At 45.1% G+C, this 21,650-nt stretch overlaps 2 protein-coding genes and 1 pseudogene across 9 annotated transcripts in view; 2 read left to right on the plus strand and 1 right to left on the minus strand.

Moving 5' to 3' along the window:
• Window positions 1-21,650, minus strand: part of LOC147022576 (uncharacterized) — a 157,321-nt gene that overhangs the window by 130,790 nt on the left and 4,881 nt on the right. For all 8 annotated transcript variants that reach the window (XM_085887294.1, XM_085887290.1, XM_085887295.1 and 5 more), the window contains one exon: window positions 19,070-19,139. In XM_085887294.1, coding sequence (XP_085743420.1) covers window positions 19,070-19,139 — 70 coding nt within the window. The remainder of the gene's footprint in view (window positions 1-19,069; window positions 19,140-21,650) is intronic.
• LOC147022577 (uncharacterized) lies at window positions 12,291-14,806 on the plus strand (annotated as a pseudogene).
• LOC147022578 (uncharacterized) lies at window positions 14,775-18,125 on the plus strand. Its single transcript, XM_085887287.1, has one exon. The coding sequence runs from the start codon at window positions 14,833-14,835 to the stop codon at window positions 17,674-17,676; it is 2,844 nt and encodes a 947-aa protein (XP_085743413.1). The 5' UTR covers window positions 14,775-14,832; the 3' UTR covers window positions 17,677-18,125.

The following is a 21,650-nucleotide window of genomic DNA, read 5'->3' on the forward strand; positions in this document are numbered from 1 at the left end:
GTGGAGGTAAAGAGGCGAAGGTGGTGGTGTTTGAGTTATAGTTGTTTGGGAATGATGGTGGTGGCGATTTGGTTGTTGGAGGATGATTGGTCCAAAATAATGATAGAGAAAAGAAAAACTGCTAACTCAAAGGATCGCAGCCCTGTGAACACGGAAATTCCCTCTAAATAACGGTGGGGAAATCTAACGACACAATTACTTATAGTCATAACTGATCTAAGGTCCTTTATGGTGGTCTGAGAATTTCCACAGCCGTAACAATATATACCAGCTTACGTCCGAACTTGTTTGTTTTCTGCCCTCCCTAATGTTATACTTGGAGCCAGGTGACACGTTCTCAAGAAGTCATCTGCTAACCTTCTCAAAGTCCAGACTGGTTCCCCACCTACATTAATATGTACCCTTAGTCTCCCAAATGGATGGTGGAATTACTACATGTTTATAGTCTCTTCTCCCTCAATTTGGTGTTTAAAATATGCTGCCAAACACAACCTCATGCACTCACGATCTCTTCTACACACATTCTGTTCCTCTCTGGGCTATTGTTACTTATTTTTGTGCGATTCCTCCTTTCTTCCTTGTGTATATCGCCACCTTCACCCACACCTCCCACCTCCCCAATTGCTCTGTAAACCTTTTGCCATTTAGCACCTCCAAGAGCCGAGACCCCAGTATAGAAAATAAATAAATAAACAAGCAGTCATAGACTGGTACTTACGAAATCGTCAACTTGACCTCTGACCTTGTCTAATAAAATAGTCTCTAGAGAAGGTAGCGACGCAAACCAGAAGTTTCTACGATGATTCTGTACCAAACAATCAAAAATCGAATGTTTGACCTCACTGTGACCTTGACCTTTGACCGATTTTGACCAAAATCTAATCAGTGCTAGCCATCACCCTCCTCAATCACGTGGTGTAATTTGACATTGGTAGCTTGTTCCGTTCTCGAGTTACCGCGGATTAACGCAAAGGTCGCACTCGACGGCCCCCCAACTCGAAAGGACGCTGGGGCGAGCGCGATGACGTCAGCGCACAGACGCAAAACGTTTACGTGACTCAACGACGCGTCTGCTCGAGTGCGCTGCGCCATGTGACGACCCGTGACGCACGAGTGAAATATTTTTATACAATCTTAAAACATCTCCAAAACATCCGATTTTTACCAGAATTTCGACAACCGAGTTTTAAGCGTCCTAAGCGATCGCAAAAACCGAAGACAAAATTAAAATCGAAGTTAAAACGAACTCGTAACGTCGACCGAAGCAAAAAATACTCCATTTCTCCACATGAATTTACGGAATTATGTTTGACCTCAATGTGACCTTGACCTTTGACCGATTTTGACCAAAATCTAATCAGCTCTAGCCATCACCCTCCTGAATCACGTGGTGTAATTTGACATTGGTAGCTTCTTCTGTTCTCGAGTTATCGTGCCTACAAACAAACAAACAAGCAGTCATAGACTGGTACTTACGAAATCGTCAACTTGACCTCTGACCTTGTCTAATAAAAGCTGTCTCTGGAGAAGGTAGCGACGCAAACCAGAAGTTTCTACGATGATTCTGTACCAAACCATCATAAATCAAATGTTTGACCTCACTGTGACCTTGACCTTTGACCGATTTTGACCAAAATCTAATCAGCGCTAGCCACCACCTTCCTGAATCACGTGGTGTAATTTGACATTGGTAGCTTCTTCCGTTCGAGTTATTTTTTGGATGTTTGACCTCACTGTGACCTTGACCGATTTTGACCAAAATCTAATCAGCACGAGCCATCACCCTCCTGAATCACGTGGTGTAATTTGACATTGGTAGCTTTTTCCGTTCTTGAGTTATCGTGCCTACAAACAAACAAACAAACAGAAACGGAAGTCATCAATATACTTACGAAATCTTTAGATTTCGTAAGTAACAAACACACAAACAAACAAACAGAGGACGGAAGTCATCAACATACTTACGAAATGTTTAGATTTCGTAACTAATAAAATTCCCATGTCCACCATTTTGGTTGCCACTTGTAAGGCCGAGAGCATTAGGCTTTAGGCCTGTGGTGTACATTTGAAGATTGAGCAACACATTTTATCATGAAATGAAGGTACATTTTCATTACTACCCATGCAGAGGAAATGAGGTAATGCACGTTTTGTTCAGGAGCAATCGAGACATCAGCCTCATATACACCGCTCCCCCCAAAAAAAATTCAATTTTTTTTTAAAATATGGAAAGTTGTATTTTGATTATTCGCCCAAGTCTAAGTTTGAATAGTGCACAAAAAACAGGATTTATAAACAAACTGTATTTTACATGTGCATGGATATGCAATTCAAATATTATGTGAAATAGATAAACATCCATGGCAAGTTGGAGGTGATATAAAGTGTGTTGGAAGTAATCGAAAGCAGGTTATATTTGTTTTTTTTGTGTTTTTTTAACAACTTCAAACTCAGTGATTGTGGTGACATGATATTAAATATATAATGATCAATGTAGGAATGCCTTTTTACTTTTAGGTGCGGGTGGAGGGGAGAACAAAGATGGGACAGAGTTGGGAGGGGGAGGTTGAGGACTTTCGGTAGGGGGTGGGAAGAGTTGTGGTGAGGGGTGTGGGTGGGGAGGGGATTGAAGCCTTCAGGTTGGAAGGGGGAGGTTGAGGACTAGGTCACATTTTACATCACACAAATGTTCTGCAGGTCCCTACTCGTGTTCACCTATGCTGCCTCAGGTGCATGCAATTGAAACACCTGAGACTGATGACCGATCATAAAATTAAAGCTAATAAACACATGCGGATATCTCTGTGCAGTTCACCTTGCGCTCACTTTATTTGCCAAAGAGAGTTGTTGGCAAACAAGCCAAGGGAGGAACAACAACAACAACAAAAAAATCCCCAGATTTAAATATATCCGCATTTCAATCTTCAACTGCGTATTTCAACACGAGCAGAATTGGGACAGGAAACCACTGTTAGAAATTATTCTAGTTGGGCTGGTTTTGTGACCACAGTAATAAAGGACAATTTGTTCATTTACATTTGTTGTTTTATATTTTTTAGGAACAGTTTGGCCTTGGGTGATGGCATCATTGGGTACATAGATTTGTGACTTTGCTAGATAACATGGCAGGGAGGAGGGGACTAATGTAGCCCAGTAGCTGTAGCCCCCCCCCCTCCTCATTTGAAAGTATCCATGATGGTGGATATCTCGCACATTTTGAGGTTTAAAAGCAGTAAATGGCAGTTTATCAACAATACAGTGGGAAAGCATTTGAAGGTGAAAAAGGAGTCAAAAGCAGAAAGATGTTCATAGCATTTCACAATTGTTTCAAAGCAGCACGAGGATAGATATAGGATGAGGTTCATTACAGGATCCATAAAACCAGTTTGAACTCAATGTCCTCATGGGCCATGTCAGATGACAATAAAATAATAGGTTTTACAGGAAGTACATAGATCTAAATGTCAGGACCTTCCCAAGAAGCACGAGAGAAAAACAAAATAAAGATTTGTTTACAGGACATCAGAATACGACGACGACTATTCTTTTTAAACATCCATCACAGAATGTCTAAACCCTTGGTTGAGCATTTGATGTACATATGAGTGAGGCTCCAAGTTAGCAATCAAATAGCTGCATAAAGACATGATTAGGTTTTGGCAGTGGCCTACATATATACACATATACATACATATATATATATATATGGTGTCCCAAAAAAGTATACAACTTTTAAAATGCTTCGTTTGATCCTAAAAAAAAGCAGTAATTTTTGTCACTAATGCTTCATTTCTTGTTGCAGAGACCGTGAAGTTTATTTTGATACCAAGCAAGCGCCAGAAAAATGCTAAGACAACAACGGACGAAAATTGTTGAACTTTGGCACCAAGCGAAAAGTGACAAACAGGTGCAACGTCTTTACTCGAGACATTTCGGTATCCACTTGCGCCATGCACCAAACTTTCGGACAATAAAGTGCACCATCGCAAAGTTTACCAATGTGGGAACCATCTGTGACATTCACAAGGGTCACAGTGGTCGGAAGAGGACAGGTCGTAGTGAAGAAAATGTGGAAATGGTGAGACAGGCGGTCGTTCAGAGTCCAAAAATATCGATTCGACGACTTTCTGCCGAGACAAACATTCATAAAAACACCGTTCAGAGGATCCTTCGCCAAGACATTTATGCCTTTCCATACAAAATTCAAACAGAAACGGTGCTTACTGATCAACAGAAACGTAAACGACTCGACTTTGCAAATTCGTTCTCAGGAAAGTTGGAGGAAGATGCAGACTTCCTCAAAAAAACTTCACATGATGGACGAATGCCATACTCATTTGTCCGAGGAGGTAAACAAGCAAAATTTTCGGTACTGGGGAACTGAAAATCCCAGTAATGCATCAACTGAACTGGTGCCTCGATCTGTTCTCAAAGTCACCATGTGGGTGGCGGTTGGTTGGTATGGGATAATTAGTCCATACTTCTTTGAAGATGACCAGGGATGCACTTGCACAGTAAACCAGAAGAACTATCGCGAAATGATTCAGGAATTCTATCTGCCTGAACTACGTACTCAGGCCCGTAGGAGAAACAACCTGATCCAGATGAGAACCCAGTGGTTCCAGCAGGATGGGGTACCGCCCCATTCAGCCAGGGAAACAAGGCGTTTTCTCAACCAACATTTTGAGGGCCGTTTTATCTCCCTCTACGAAGATGTTGAGTGGCCACTATATTCCCCTGGCCTTATTCCTCCAGACTTCTTCTTGTGGGGGTATCTCAAGGACAGGATGTATAGAAAACCTCAGCCTCAGACTCTTGATCAGCTGAAGGAAAACATCCACTGAGAAATCCAGAACATTCCTCAGCAAACATATCCCAAAGTGATGGAGAACATGACAACGCATTTGCAGGCAGTGATCGGACAACGTGGAGCCTACGTCGAACATGTGGTCTAAAAGAAAACGACGATTCTATACCAAAATATAAATTTTGGTGGCAATTTTGACATTGGTACAATAAACTTCAACCTTTCAGCTTTCTATCCAGCTATATATCTTTTTTTTTAAAATATGTTATGACCATCCTCTTTGCAGATGAAAAGTTGTATATTTTTTGGGACACCCTGTATGTGTATATATACATATATATATATATATATATATATATATATATATATATATATATATATATATATATATATATATATATATATATATATATATATATATATATATCCAAACAATTCCATGCATTGGGACCATGCTCTATGCAGAGCGTTGGTGCTGCCGAAGCAGTCTCCTTGGCTGGGCACAATCCTGGACGGGTCGCCACTTAGACACAGGATACCAGCATGCTGGCACTCATTTTGCCGAACTCAGAAGGATGACAGGTCGAGTGAACCCCACCTGGTATTAATTTAACAGCTGAGCTGGATTTGAACTCAGGACCCGAGGATCCGAAGCCCACCACCATAACCATTAAGCCAACACCAGGCACATATATGTATATCGTCATATATATATATATATATATATATATATATATATATATATATATATATATATATATATATATATATATATATATATATATATATATATATATATATATATATATATATATATATATAGTCATACATGTGCACCTGGACGATTTTAGGGTGGGTGAGACTATAAGTCATCAGGAGAGGGAAGTGTGAACATCCTAATGCAAGTACTTGACCAGGATCTGCATTGGCATCTCACAGTTATGTGACATCTCTTGATACTCTCATTTTATGAGCACAAGTTAGAATCTCTTGGAAGCCTGGTGTTGGCGCAGTGGTTAGGGCAGTGGCTTAGGATCCAAAAGGTCCTGAGTTCAAGCCCCGTTGAGCCACTGAATTAATACACCAGGGGGTTGACTCAGCCTGTCTTCCTTCCGAGGTCGGCGAAATGAGTACCAGTATACTGGGCCGGTGTATACTCCGGTTAAAAATAGGTGTACCAGATCCCTGTGTCGCAAGAGGAGACCAGGGTTGCGTCAGGAAGGGCATCCGGTGTAAAAAATGTGCCAAATCACTATGCGGATCATATGGATGATCCGCTGTGGCGACCCCGAATGGGAGCAGCCGAAAGAAGAAGAAGAAGAAGAAGTTAGAATCTCTTGCCTGGAGAGAGAGAAACGCAAATCTGACAGATAGATCACCAACAACAGTTAGCCAATCACAACTGCGCATTACCGGTCGCTAACCATGATCTTCCCTCGGTGAAAGTTAACATGAGAGCAAATGCACAAAGTCGACAAATGTGTCAACATGAAGATATAACCAGAGAGTTGGTGTCAAAGCCACGCAACGCTCGCCTGTTTATACATTTATCGTTTTTAAAAGACTCGTCTAATAATTAATATTTTTTATAAAGCATTGCAGTGAAGTCTGATCCAAATAATTTTAAAGCAATATATGTATTTGTATGTTGTAATCAGTAACAAGAGCGTAAGTGAGCACAATATACGCCCGGACAAGAAGGTATATACAGAATTGTGCTACTCATGGAAAACAGCATCCTGGTTGCCATGGCAACCACTTTAGATGACGAACGTATGTCACGATACACCGTCTCCACAGTATGTACCAAATATGAAACGTGAAAGTTGAAAACTTTGGGAGTTAGAGTGCGGACAGGAACGGATGGACGGACAGAGACAGAGACAGATGGACGGACGACAGGTATCACATTATACGCCCCGATATATATCGTATAAAAAAAAAATAGTGGTAGAGAAAAACATTAGAAAGGAAAAAATAACACACCAAAAACTTTAACATTATCATGCTCACGCTCACGCCAGGGGTATCGCTATAGCTCTCTGTTCTTCGAACAGGCGAGCTAAAAATAAAACCACACGTGTTTAATGTTGTATATTTTCGTACTATACCAGCCTGGTGTTGGCACAGTGGTGAGGGCAGCGGCTTGGGATCCAAAAGGTCCTGAGTTCAAGCCCCGTTGGGCCACTGAATTAATACACCAGGGGGTTGACTCAGCCTGTCATCCTTCCGAGGTCAGCGAAATGAGTACCTGTATACTGGGCGGTGTATACCCCGGTTAAAAAAATAGGTGTACCATATCCCTGTGTCGTAAGAGGCGACCAGGGTTGCGTCAGGAAGGGCATCCGGCGTAAAACATGTGCCAAATCACTATGCGGATCATACGGATGATCCGCTGTGGCGACCCCTAACGGGAGCAGCTGAAAGAAGAAGAAGATGATTTTCGTACTATACCAATTACCCTGTGCTCACAAAGCAAAAAACAGGGTTAAGGAATTGGTTCACTCTGTCTGTCTGTCTGTCTGCAGATGTTAGTCTATTATAGAGGAATTACTCAATTCCAATTGGATGTTGTATTTTTAACACGAATCGGAATATGAAACGGAATAAAAACCTGCAGTTTAGTAGCACTTTGGCTCTAAATTTGGGAACTTGTAGGAAGTCTCGTCCCGAGCACGCATGCGCACAGTGCAGTTAAACAAAATGAGATCATCCCAAACAGGAAAGACATATTGTTTTTAGGGATGTCATAAAGGTCAGACACAAATAAGTAATGTAACATGCAAAAACGGTAACTTTCCGAAAGAAAATTTTTTCTACATTTTTTTTTTTAAAACATTTGTTCAATTTAAATTGAATTGTATACTTGAACATTGGAGAACACAATTTGACTTGTTTGCGCTTCCATAAAACTCATTTTGCAGTACAGTGCCATACTTGGACAAAACATTACGCAATTTTATGCCATCTCGACCAATCAAATTTGCCGCTCGCACGCTCTGTGTTGGGGAATGTCGAGATTCAGACAAGATGGGGCTGGTAGGAAATATAGATAGTGCTCGGAAACGCAAAGCTTCGTCCTCCCCAGGTTTCTGCAGGACACACGTGGTCCATCGTCAACATCCATCGAGTGAAACTGACTAAATCCACGATCACTGTTCACCTCCACTCACTTGTTACTCCTTTTTTCCTGCTTGTGGAAACCCTCGTTAACCCCACCCTACACCTTGTTGATCCTCTCCCACCCCAATCCATCCTCCTTCCAAATTTCCAGTTTTCCCTCCTGTATCTATTTTGTCCACCCCGTGCATCCTCTCCTAACCCATCATTTGTTCGTCTCCCTCTATTTTGTCCCTCAATACTGCTGCTGTAGGTTTGCTTCCTCTCCTCTCTTTCTACTATTCCTTTTGTTCTGTTACTTTTTTTTCTTCTATACCTTGTCGAGGCTCGTGTGAGAGCTAACACACAACGCACAGCAAGGGGGGGGGGGGCAAGAGACAAGAGGGGTGGGAGTGGGAAGGACAAAAGAGACATTAGGAGATCTGTGGAAGGGAGAGGGATGGGGTGGGGAACATGGGGAATACAAGATGGACATTACAGGGACTTTCAGGAAGGAAAGCAGGGAATTTGAAGGAGGTGGGCTTGAGTGGATTATCGAGGATAGAAAAGATCGAGGATTTGGATGGGGGATGATAAGAGGTGCTGGTGAACAGCTGTTTTGAAGGCCTGGGGGGAAGAATGGGATTGAATAGAGTGAGGGTGTTTATTCCAAAGGTGGGAAAAAAGAGTGAAGGTGAGCAGTGATTCATGATTTTGGTAGTTTTACCAGAAGGAGGTTGTTGGCGGACCTTGAGCACCCTGCGGAAATGTGGTTGGGACAAATCGCAGAGAGAGCAGGGGGGGGCGAGGCTGGAGAGGCCCAAAGACTCAGCCTCATTGCGGGAGATGCCAATGATCCGAAATGCCTTGGTTTCCACAGTGTGAAGCCGATAAAGGTGGGAGGCAGGAGCACCAGCCTAGAGGGAAGAGCAGTACTCCATAAGGCTGTGGACGAAAGCTTTTTAAGTGGTCAGGAGCTCAGGTGGGCCGAGGAAGGACTTTGCACGACGGAGGATTCCCAGTCGGCAACTGGCTTTGGAGGCGAGGTTTGAAATGTGGCTTTCCCAGGAAAGGTCATGGCAGATAGTGAGACCCAGAAGCTTGAAAGAAAGGACTTCTTCCAGAGGATTGTTGAGAAAGTAGATGGGGGGGGGGGTTCTAAATTGGCCTTTCAGAGAGACATAGTGAGAGTGTGAGATTTGTCCGGATTGAAAGACATGATCCACGCGTTTGACTAGTTTGTGATTTTATCCAGATATGCAGTGAGCGAAGAAGCTGCTGCTTGCCGGTCTGAGGGATGACCGATGGTACGGCAGACGGTGGAGTCATCAGCAAAGAGATATAGAGGATTTTCCAGAGAGTCAGAGAGATCATTGATGAAAACCAGAAAAAGAACAGGGCCCAGAATGCTACCTTGAAGAACTCCAGCCTGTACAGGAAGAGGGGATGAAAGAACTCCATTTAGGGCCACACGTTGACTGTGACAGGAGAGGAAGTCTGCTAGCCATGAGTGGAGATGGCCTTGGATACCATAGGAAGAGAGTTTGGTGAGCAGGGCAGGGTGCAAGACCGTGTCAAAAGCACGCGATATGTCCAGGGATACGGCTCGGATTTCATGTCTGGCATTGAGGACCTCCATCCATTGTTGGGAGAGCAGAAGCAACATATCCAGGGTGGAGTGACCTGGTCTGAAACCAAATTGATGATCAGAAACCAAGTCATTGGAGAAGAGGAAGGATTTAATGTCTGAAGCAATGATTGATTCCATAACCTTGCTGATGATTGGTCTGTAGTTGCAGGGATATGTTTTTGCACCTTTTTATGCAGGGCAGTAATGTTTGCAGATTTCCAAGAAGATGGCAGATGACCTTGACCAAATGAGAGGATGAATAGATCAGAGAGAGGGTGAGCAAGCGCAGAGGACCAGGTTTTTAGGACATGTGGAATGATGTCGTCTGGACTGGTTGCAGAATCTGAGTCGAGGTTTGACAGCAAGCTCTCCACCTTGTCAGGAGAAAAGGACACAGAGTACAGGGACAGTTGGGTGTGACTGGGTAAGGTGGGTGGAGAAAGCGATGGGTTTTGGACACAAGATTTAGCTGCAAACACCGAGTTTAGGCATTCAGCCTTTTCACATGCGGTATCAGCAGTGCGGCAATTTGAGGTAAGGAAGGGGAACGTACACCAGAAACAGATTTGATTAGATGCCACCAGGATTTTGAGGAGGGAGAGAGGTTTGAAAGTTCAGACTTGAGCTTAGAAAGATGTTGTTTTCTGGCTCTCCTGAGGGTAGATACACACTTGTTCCGAGCTTTATGGAAGGAACTGAGATGACCCTAATTTGGGTTTGCTTTCCATGAGGCAAAGGCAAGTTGTTTCAGGACACCTGCCTCGCCACAAACTTCAGTGAACCAAGGACGGGAGGAAGGGGAGGACAATTGAAGATGAGAGGGGATAAATCTGTTTATGAGGGAGAGCAAGTTTCTTTGAAAGAATTTTTAGGATGAGTTGATGTTGGAGAAAGTAGCGATAGGAGACCAGTCTATAAGTTTGATGGCTGCTTGGAGACCCTGCCAGTCGGCTTGAGTGAAATGCCACACTCGACGGCGGTGAGGTGGTTCTTCGATAATAGCCAGAGAGATGTCCACTTTGACAAGGACATGGTCAGAAGAACCGATTGGAGCAGAAGAAGAGCAGCAGATATTGTCAGGGAAATTTGTCAAAATCTGATCCAGAAGAGATGGAGTACCATTGGTTGAGATCCGGGTTGGGAAGTTGACCGCTTGAGTCAGTCCCAATGAGTTGCAGAAAGCTTTTGCTGAAGTGCCATGACAGGTGAGAGAGGTACCCACATCTATCCAACTGGCGTGATGACAATTGAAGTCACCACATATGAGGAAGAGAGAGTTTGGATGAGAAGATAGAAGTTGGTCCATGTTTTCGGATAATGAGGTGTAGATGGAGTCATCACTGTTAGGTGGACGGTAGAGTACACATATTAACATGAGGTGGGAGTGGAGGGGAAGCCGTAGCCAGAGGTATTCCTGGGGGTGTGGGGGAGTGAGGGCAGTGCATGGATGGTGAGGAATAGAGTCTTTGATGAAGAGAGCAACGCCTCCACCAGGACGAGGCTCAGGTCTGTCATACCGGAGGAGGGAGTAACCAGGGAGAGATACTTGGGAGTCAGACACGTCTTGGGGGAGGAAAGTTTCTGTGAGGCAGATTATGTCTGGTTGGTCAGTGGCAACCTGTATAGAAAGATCTGAAAGGTTTGAGCGAAGGCCTCAGATATTTGATGTCCACACTGTTAATGAAGAGGGAGGGGAGGGGGAGGACGAGAAAAGGGACGAGGGGGGGGGAGGTAAGGAGGGTTGTTGAAAGAGTGTGGGGTATTGCAGAATAGCTCGGGGAGGGGGCTGGATGAGGAGGAGAAAATGCTCTGTGGTGCTGGGGGAGAGGGGGGACAAAAGAGGGGGAAGAAGGAAGTTGAGGATTTGAGGAGGTGGAGTGAAGAGACGGAGGTGAGAGGGCAGTGAAAGGAGGCAGCTTTGTGGAGTTCTCGCACCTCAACAAGCCTCGACATCTCCCTCCTCCTCGGGCCTTGAAAAACACCCGAAAAAGCGTATTTTCCTCCGTTTAAAGGCAGTGCTACTTTTAACCTCCCGATTTCCGTTTGTGGGGAGAATACTCCAGATCGCAGTGCCAATCCACCATATTTATGCTGTATTGTTGTGTCAATAACTACGACTGCATCAACAACTTCATAAGTCAACAACTGAGGACATAATCCATGCAAGGACAGAGGGTCTGGAGATGGAATGTTTCAACTCAACTCCAACGGTTAACAAGTGGCTGAAAAATGAGGAGGCCGAGAAGTTTAAAGCCCTTACAGCCTGACCAGCTGGTTTGTGAAGACTCGATAACAGATAATAATCAGAATCTCTGAATCTGTCCGTTGAAGATGCAATTACAACAAATCCTTCGATTTATTGGTTTGCGTTGTAAAGAAATCAAATATTGCCCTTGGCAGACCCATTCACTTGACCACAAATATCCAACAATTGGTACACCTACAAGTTTGAGGTGAGTCATAGCAAAAATGAAAGAAGAAGGTAGCTTTGTACCCCGACGAGCACTAATGATGCACCAGGGAGGTCTAATCGATTTGCACTCACTGGTTTTTCTTATAGTCCGGCAGATATGTGAAATATTCTGGTAGTTTTGTGCCTTTTATGATACAAGCATGAAATTTGGTACACAGTTATAGCATACCCTTAGGAAACATTTTGGATATAGGGACATTCCAGATTACCCCTAGGGTCAAAATGGTGGCCATTTTACAAAATGGCTGCCACGAATAACAAATTCTGCCTACGAGGTCAGCAAAGTCATATGTGCTTGGTGCAAAACACAATGTAGTGAGTATAATATGATTATTATCAACTAGTATGCACATGCTTCATTATCTACTTCATATTTGACTAAAAAATGCATCTACGGTGGTCTATGAGGGACACAGATAACAGTTTACCATCGCAATAATGCATGGCTGGAACAAGAGCTCTGCAATTTGATCATGCATGTGAATGTTACCTGAATATTGTTTCTGGAAATATAAATAGATCAAAAATCAAATTTGGTGAAAGGAACTTAGACTCCATGAATATTTCCATTATTAATTACATACTGGTAGCTGGCAATGTCGCGATTAAATGCATAAATTTGCGAAATCGATATTGATGTACTCACTGTATTAAATTTCATGATTGCATAATAGAAATGTTCAAACTACAATGGTGTGTTCATATTGATTTGGGTTTAACATGGTCCTGTCCAGCGCAAAGAAATAATGTATGGTGGCCTATTGGGGACATCGAGTGACAATCACCCAAGATCGCCATTGTGTATCTATGCATCTCCTCTGGGCTGGGGTTCGTAGTTGAAAACATTTTAACTCTGCTATTCTGTTTTCAGGTGATAACTCCACTGTAGTGTACCCAAAGACTAATCCCCTGCTTGGTGGTGGTTCTTCCCAATTTTACAGTGACTGATTGGTGGTGGTTCAAGACAATGGCCAAGCATTTCAAACTATTAGACCCCCAGCAGCGAGGGCCAAGTACATCTGTTACATCAATTAACCAGACAGACTGGAACCTATGTGTGCTGTGTCAGATGGACACCATTGAGCCTCTTCATTGTCCAGCTGACTCCAAGTGAAGCACAGGAGGGTCTGGATACCAGACTCTAGCAGACAACCTCCTCAGGTTCAGTGAGATCGACTGCTTGCCAAAATCTTTCGACATGTCCCGCTTGGACGATGGTGAGGGTATTGAGTCCACCTTCCAGCACCACAGGGCTAAGTGGCATGATTCATGCAGACTACAATACAACAAAACTCAATTGATTCTGGCAGAGAAGAGGAAAACAACCAGTGGGGATACCGAAGGCGTGACACGAAAGTATACCCGTCAGAGTGTGGACCGCACAGAGTCACTGCTCGAAACGTGTTTCTTTTGTGACAAGCCAGCAGGTAACGAGTCTTTGCGCAAAGCTTCTACCTTTGACCTGGACAGACGAGTCAGGAAATGTGCTCTGAAACTCGAAGACAAGCCACTTATTGCTAAACTGAGTGCTGGAGATATGATGGCGCAAGATGCCCTGTACCATGTGAAGTATCTGGTTTCCCTCTATAACAAAGCAAGGGACACAAAGAGAACCTTGGATGACCAGGATGATATCAATCATGGCATAGCTCTCGGAGAACTGGTGTCCTACATCGATGATGCCCACATGGACGCTCTTGTGGCACCAGTGTTCAAGCTGGCAGACCTAACAAGTCTGTACAACAACCGGCTGAAACAGCTTGGAACAGTCTTCACTGGACGTGTTCACTCGACCAAACTCAAGCACCGGATCATGACATATTTTCCGGACATGGAGGAGCACAAGCCTGGCCGAGATGTTCTGCTAGCTTTCAACGAGGACATCGGATCAGCCCTTCACAAGGCCTGTGAACACTATGCTGATAGTGATGGTGTTCATCTTGCTAGAGCCGCGAACATAGTCCGAAGAGACATGTTGAAGATGAAGACAGCCTTTAGTGGTTCATTTGACGCCCTCTGCCAAGAACAATCCGTGGCACTAGTTGCTATGATCCTGAATGGTCCCACGATCCAAGAGCAGTCAAGCCACTCATCTGTATCAACACCCACTCTTACAATCTCACAGCTCCTCATGTTCAACAGCTACGCACGCCGCCGACAGAGTACGAGTATTGAGTCTACCAAGCATGGCCACAATTGGGAGACCCCCGTGCCTGTGTACCTGGGAATGCTGATGCACACAAAGATTCGCAAACGAGACCTGGTTGACACTCTGTTCCACTTGGGTCTCTCCGTCTCCTATGATAGGGTGCTGAGCATCTCCACGGACTTGGGGAACAGTATCTGCCGCTTCTTCCAGCAGGAGGGTGCAGTTTGCCCACCTGAACTGAAGAGTGGTCTGTTCATGACTGGCGCAGTGGATAACATCGACCACAATCCCAGCTCAACTAGTGCTCAAGACTCGTTCCACGGCACTGGCATCTCGCTGTTCCAGCACCCGAATAGTGAAGTGCGTGGAGTTCAACGGCTGCGGGTAGTAGTCTCAGATGATGTTACTACAAAAACAACCACTGCACACCTGCCAGAGTCATACACCACTGTACCTCCTGTGGTTCTCGGTAAACGTGAACCACCGATGCCCAAGTTGGCTGGTCCCAACAGAAGTGACTGCCAACTGATCCCTCAAGCAATGCAGGTGGAATACAGGTACGCCAGAGAAAATATATCATCTGAAAGTTGTACATATTCTGTATTCATATATGTGCCTCAATCTCTTGTTAACTGTGTGTGGTGCTGAGGTCCTGTCTCTTGTTAATTGTGTTGATGAGTTCTTGTCATTTTGACAGGTGGCTAGAGCAGATGGCAGTTAGTGTAGCATCAGACACACTACTACAGGGAGACGAGACTGTGTCATGGGCTGCATATCATGCCAGCAAGCAGTCCATTCCAGAGGAACCAGAGTGTGGCGTGACCCTTACCTCATTGCTGCCTCTCTTCTATGACCAGGCCAAGTCCGTGGCTATGATTCGTCACTCCATGGATGTCATCAAGACAGCAGTTGAGATTCTGAACCCTGGTCAGATCCCAGTCCTCACAGTCGATCAGCCAATGTACGCACTTGCCAAACAGATCCAGTGGAGATGGCCAGAAACACATGGAGAAGATCACTTCGTCATCCTATTTGGTGGACTCCACATTGAGATGGCTGCACTGAAAACTCTGGGTGATCTTCTGGATAGCAGTGGGTGGACAGGAGCTCTGGTGCAGGCAGGAGTTGCTACAACTGGTACTGCTGATTCCTTCCTGAAGGCTGCCCATGTTACACGCACTCGGCGAGCTCACCAGGTCACAGCCAGTAGCCTCTATCTTCTCCTTCAGAAAGCCTTCAGCCAAGGAGCAGATGAGGTACAGGATCTAGACGACTGGTGTGCTGAACGTGTGCAAGCCAGTCCGCAGTTCCACTTCTGGTGGATCATTCTACAGTTGGAACTCACTGTCCTAATCTACGTCAGATCGGTCTGTGAAGGGAACTTCCTGCTATACATTGATGCCCTGAGCAAGATTGTCCCCTGGTTCTTCGCCTTGGGTCATACCAACTACGCCAGGTGGATACCAGTTCACCTGCGCGACATGGTGACACTGGCGACCAAACATGCAAGTGTATACACGCAGTTTCTTGCCGGCAACTTCACAGTAAAGAAGACCACTCATGCGTTTTCTGCGATGGCCATCGACCAAGCCCACGAGCAGAATAACGCATTAGTTAAGGGTGACGGAGGAGCTGTAGGCCTGACAGAGAATCCCGCTGCATTACCCCGCTGGATGGTGTCTGGTCCAGAGATGGCCAGAGTGATCGCTGAGTTCCAGGCCACATCAGAGACCAAGAAGGCTGTTCACAAACACCACGAGCAGACCAAGCACACACAGGTAGCCTTTGCTAGAGATGTGCGTTCACTCACTCAAGTCATGGGGGAGATGGGCAACCCATTTTGTGATAACAGCAAGGATCTCCTGGTGCTAGACAGCAGAGACCTGGCAGACCCAGCAGTTATAAATACTGTACGCCAGATCGAGAAGCTAGGACAAGAACCGCATGACTCCTATGTCCATGAGAGACTTAATAACCAGACAAAGCCCATCACCGACCCAATCAAGAGAAACAACCTCCCTCTCTTCAGCCGACCTCCAGTCAGAGAGAAGTCAAGAGCACAGCTGCAGGTTTCATCTCTGAAGAACGACTGCTCCCTGTTCTCCAGGTTGTTCATTGCGTCCCAGATACGTGATGGAGATCTTGATGAGTTCTTCGCACATGAGAACCAAGCATGTCCCCCTGCACTGTCACACATGGGCAAGATGAGACTTGGAACAAAGTCTGATCTGGTTGGCTGCTTAGAAGATCTGGTCCCTCCACAGGAGAATGCTGCTGCTGCTGCTAGTCCAGCAGTTGAAGTCATCATCCTTGATGGTGCAGCGATCATCAGTATGCTGCCACCTGGCACAGCAAAGACCTTCAACGAGTATGCAACAGAAGTATTCTTGCCATGCATCACATCTCAGCTGCAGCATACGAGCAGGATGGATATTGACTGGGATGAATACCTCACAGACAGTTTGAAGGCAGACACTAGGAAGAAGCGAGGCAAAGGCATCAGGAGACGAGTCGAGCCATCTAGTTCCATTCCTGGAAACTGGCAGACCTTTCTTCGCACAGATGAGAACAAGATGGAGTTGTTTGACTTCCTAGCCACCAGAGTAACAACAACAGACACAGACAAACAAGTCATCAGCACCCACCACAAAGATGTGGTTTGTACGCAGGCCCGAGATGTTGCTGGTCTTGCCCCTTGTAGCCATGAAGAGGCTGACACAAGAATGCTACTCCATGCTGAAGACGCTGTAAGGCAGGGATACAGCAAAGTGTCGATCCGTACAGTAGACACTGATGTCGTGGTCCTTGCGGTGACAGCAGCTGGACGTCTGGACATTGATGAGCTCTGGGTTGCTTTTGGCACAGGAAAGAACTTCAGGTTCTTGGCAGCTCACGAGATGTCTGTGGCACTGGGACCTAACAAGTGTCGAGTTTTGCCATTATTCCATGCCCTCACTGGATGTGACACCGTTTCAAGCTTCGGAGGCAGGGGGAAGAAAAAAGCATGGGAAACCTGGAAATCCTGTGATGAGGTCACTGATGTCACTGCAGCATTATGTGCCTTGGCTGCCACGCCAACTCCTTCAGCCGTAGATGACCACATGGATGCACTTGAGCGTTTTGTTGTTGTGCTCTATGATCGCACCAGTAGCCAGGAACATGTCAATGAGTGTCGCAAGCATCTGTTCACCCAGAATGGCAGATCAATAGATGCACTCCCACCAACTCGTGAAGCCCTGAAACAGCACATCAAGAGAGCTACCTACCAAGCCGGCTACTGTTGGGGCCAGATGATGGTGTCCACACCAGAGCTCCCATCGCCCAGTGACTGGGGGTGGGTTCACACCGATAATGGCTGGGACATATACTGGACAACCCTCCCAGAGGCAACTGAGGCATGTCGGCAACTACTAAGGTGTGGCTGCAAAAAGGGATGCAGAGGACAGTGCAAGTGTGTCAATGCTGCACTCCAGTGCACAGCTCTATGTCACTGTGGTGGGGAGTGTACAAGAGAGTAGAACTGGGACAAGAGAGATCACAGATGATAATTATGTAACATGTACACATGTATCCATGCATCATAGTAGACTCTGTTACCTGGATCTAGAGGTTCCACTGTAAGTTGGTGTTAGGATCAAACAGAAGCACTTCCTCCGAGTTCAAGAGTGTTAAATGAACAACAGTCATTGCATGGTGCTTGATAACAGTTTTTTGAAGAGTTTGTTGTAGAAAACCGTCCAAAAGTGCAAAAATGCACCAAAAAATGACCAAATAAATGGTTTATTCACGCTTTGTCACCTTTATTTGCTATTTCTTATTTGCTAGAATCTATATTTAGTTAAATAAAACCACTGGTATGCTTCTTAAATATAGTTGTATCCACATGTATCCTCCTTGTACAACACAAAATCGGCTATTTTGTAAAATGGCCGCCATTTTGGCTCTGGGAAGAATCTGGAATGTCCCTAAATCCAAAAATCTTTATAAGATACTGCCCTAGCAGTGTGCCAAATTTCATGCTTGTATCACTAAAGGCACATTTTTTTCACATATCTGCCGGACTATTATTCATTTTCCTCATTTGGCACTTTAGTCTTCAAGTCCAATTTCATCTTCCAGGTTCTTCCTCCATTGTCATGTCAAAAATCAATCTCCTTTTGACTGCACCTATTTAGCAATGACTACTTTTTGCTGTCACGGTCGTTTTCATTCTTGTCGCCATTGTGATTGACATCGACCAGTCTGTCCTATTCATGAGGATATCAGGTTAAAAAGGATTTTCCAAGAATAGCGTTACAAACCAACAAAGGCCATTGCCAACACCCATTTGAGTGACGGTCTATCGTAATAGTGTTTTAACAGGTTTCCCTTTTAAATAAAATAGGACATTTAATTATTACAAGGATTTGTAGAACTTCTGAACTGCTTGATGGAGGAAGAAGTTAAAGCAAGAATCCCTGCCAAGATAACACGACGCATCTCAACAATGATCACAAAAAGCCGTTTGGACGAATCACATTCCAAAAGAGGTGTGTGGGACATCTCAAAAACACATATCCTATTAATGGCCTCATTTAAACTTGGAAATTTGCATTCGTTGATACCGAGGCTTTGTAGAGAAAGGCAAGGTGGGGAGTAATGGATATATTATGGGAGTACGGTGGATTGCCAAATTAAACGCAGTCACAAAAAGCATTCATCTCACTCGGGGCAAACATCAATATGCACTGAAGTCCCTGATCAATCAATTATCAGCAAATCCATAATTCAAATCACATGCTTTACAAATAGCTTCATATATAAGGAATACACTTTTTCAGCAATCAAATCGATCCTACATGTTGATACAGGAAAATTTCAGCAAAAAAGGCTTCAGGAGGTTGGCTCAAGCAGCCAATGACCCTGACCCACCTCGATCAATCTGCACCAACTCTTGGTTTTCATCTTCCGAGTCCTCTCCATCCTTCCAGCCATGAGTCACCTGGACAGGCACAGAATCAGTGTAACTGCAAATGGACGAGGAATTGCAGCACAACTCACACGCTACCTCTCAGGCCAAGCACAGACTTGAGTGTTACAGACACCGGCGTTACCATGACCATCATCGTCCTCACGTTATCTGTGATGAATGGTGACACCAGTGCAATTAAACTGAAACCACATTTTAAAATCGTTCCAAGTTTTTATTTATTTATTTTCCACTTTCCTCACTCATATTATCCAATCCCTGTTCATCATACCTACAAATTGCTGAATACATTGCAATGCTTATAAACGCCTGTTGACGCCAGCGTTTGTGGTTTTATTTCATTTCCGCACATGCCATAACCTCGAGAATCTGTTCAACTAAGCTGAATTACAAACTTTAAGCTCCAGAATAAAACTTAGCAGCAGTTCCGACGCCAAAAAAAAACTTCATTTGTCCAATTCAGACATTGCTTGGGCGTTTCCAGGTGCATGGGTTTATATGACCGATCGGCGATGGGTAATCGCCTGCCAAGCCAGCCGTTCTGTTGAAGTGCTTGCCTGAGTACTTAAGCCACTGGGTAAGCACACACCAAGCTGCTTGGTTGTTCGTTTCAAATCCACCAGAGGCAAGACCCATCGATTTGCTGATGGGAATACCAATCTTTGCATAATTGCTAAAAATAAAAATAAAAACTATATTAAAAAAAGGGAATAAAAATTTACTTTCACCCTTTAAAAATTGTGAATAAATTACCAGGGTAATGCCCTGGTACGCTGCCTCCTCCAGCGATAACCACGTGTTGTATTAACGTACCCAATTTGTTCAATCCCGTATTACCCCCCCCCCTCGCTTCTCCACAAGTTCCATTGCCAAAACCAAGTCGAGAACCTCTCCCCTCTTGCTTACCTACTCCCAAACCCCCTTCCCCTCCCCAGTTCCCCCTCTCCTCCCCCTCCCTCCGTCCTCCCTCCATTCCCGCCTTTCCTCCTTCCCTCAGACTTTCCCCCTCCATCATTTGCACCCCTCACCCTGTGTTAAGGGGACTATTTAGAACTGACGGACCAGTTTTGAATATAAAATGGCTTCCCTCGAGTGTATCATGCATGAATCAGATTTGGAGTGACCCAACCGGAGTGGTGCAATGGTCACTACATGTACGAACATGAATGCATGCAGGCAGGCAGGCCTTTGTGAGGTAGATAGCATGGGTTTTAAATGCTCCCATCTGGTTTTATAAAGAACACGGTAGTTAAAGAGAAAATGCTGCAGGTTTTATCTTCTTTGGGGGGGGGGCACATGTTACCACCATTCACTCTCACTCTCAGCGAAGTGAGGGGTGGTATTGTTACGAATCTGGAAGCCATGAGCACTCAACATTCAGGTCCTATAGCTCAGTTATTTCGATAAGTAAATGTGGATAGATAGCTCCCTTTCTCGTGTTTAATGGGTAATTAAATGTTCATGCGCTGCGGAGTTATTTTGATAGTTAGGATTTTTATAACCACAATAACAAGCCTTCACCGAGCTTCCTCACACCGACGCCATTGCGTGTCAGCACAAACATGGGCGGAGCCCACGCAGGATAATGTTCCTCTACCTGTTTGGAGGGCGGTCTGCCGGATGGCCGTCATGCCCCCTCCCCCCCCCCCGGTCCAATCAACGGCCTTGGTGCCCGTTTTGGCCAATGACAGGGCGACGAGCGCATTTTGCATGCCAAAACGTCCAGTGAGGGAGAGTGCGGAGGGAGGAGGCGTCCCTCCCCCCCCCCCCCGGACAAGGAGGAATAAGGTTGCGGTGCGATCAAAAAGGGAGGAGAGTTTTGGTTGTCAGGACGAGCGCTGTACAGAGCTCACGTCTCGCTGGCGCCTGGTTCTTCCATAGCATCTCGCTGATACCTGGTTCTTCCATCGCCTCTCGCTGGCGCCTGGTTCTTCGGACCGCATCACGACACTGGTCTGGGTCGCTCATCTCGTCGAAGACCGCACGAGGCGGGAAGGTCCATGTCCTTCTGGCTATCTGTGTGTGTGTCTGTCTGTGGGCCCAACTGCAAGTAGAAATCGTTAAGTGCTTGCTCTTTGTACATTGCATTTCCTAATAGTCGGATAACTCTGCTCCTTACGTGCTCCCCCCCTTCCCCCCATTATAAATAAATCCATGTGTTAAAAGTATCAGTTCGTTTTTGTGTTTTCTATCATTGGTTTGCCACGCTGTGAACGGGAACTAGGAGGCTTCATTGTTGCCGTAATCGTGCAATCGGCCCGGCAGGATTCTAGTACTCTCCGCTCGGGGTACAGCTCGAATCCGGCTCGGTAACGGCCTGGATCGTGCAGATCCTGCCAAGAGTGAATTTCCCTGGTAATTTGGACGACGTGGGAATTAAGGTAAATTTAAATTGGCAATCGACCCTATCCCACACAGCCGACCTATTGGCGATCTTCGGTCCGTATTTGCTAGTTATAATTACACTCCATTGAAAGGTAAGAAAACGTGTTAGATCCATATCCTTCCCATGTTTGCCATCAA

The sequence above is a fragment of the Eptatretus burgeri genome, chromosome 7 (genome assembly GCF_056783735.1).
Source record: "Eptatretus burgeri isolate ZD-2024b chromosome 7, Ebu_testis_v1, whole genome shotgun sequence".
Taxonomy (NCBI): domain Eukaryota; kingdom Metazoa; phylum Chordata; class Myxini; order Myxiniformes; family Myxinidae; genus Eptatretus; species Eptatretus burgeri.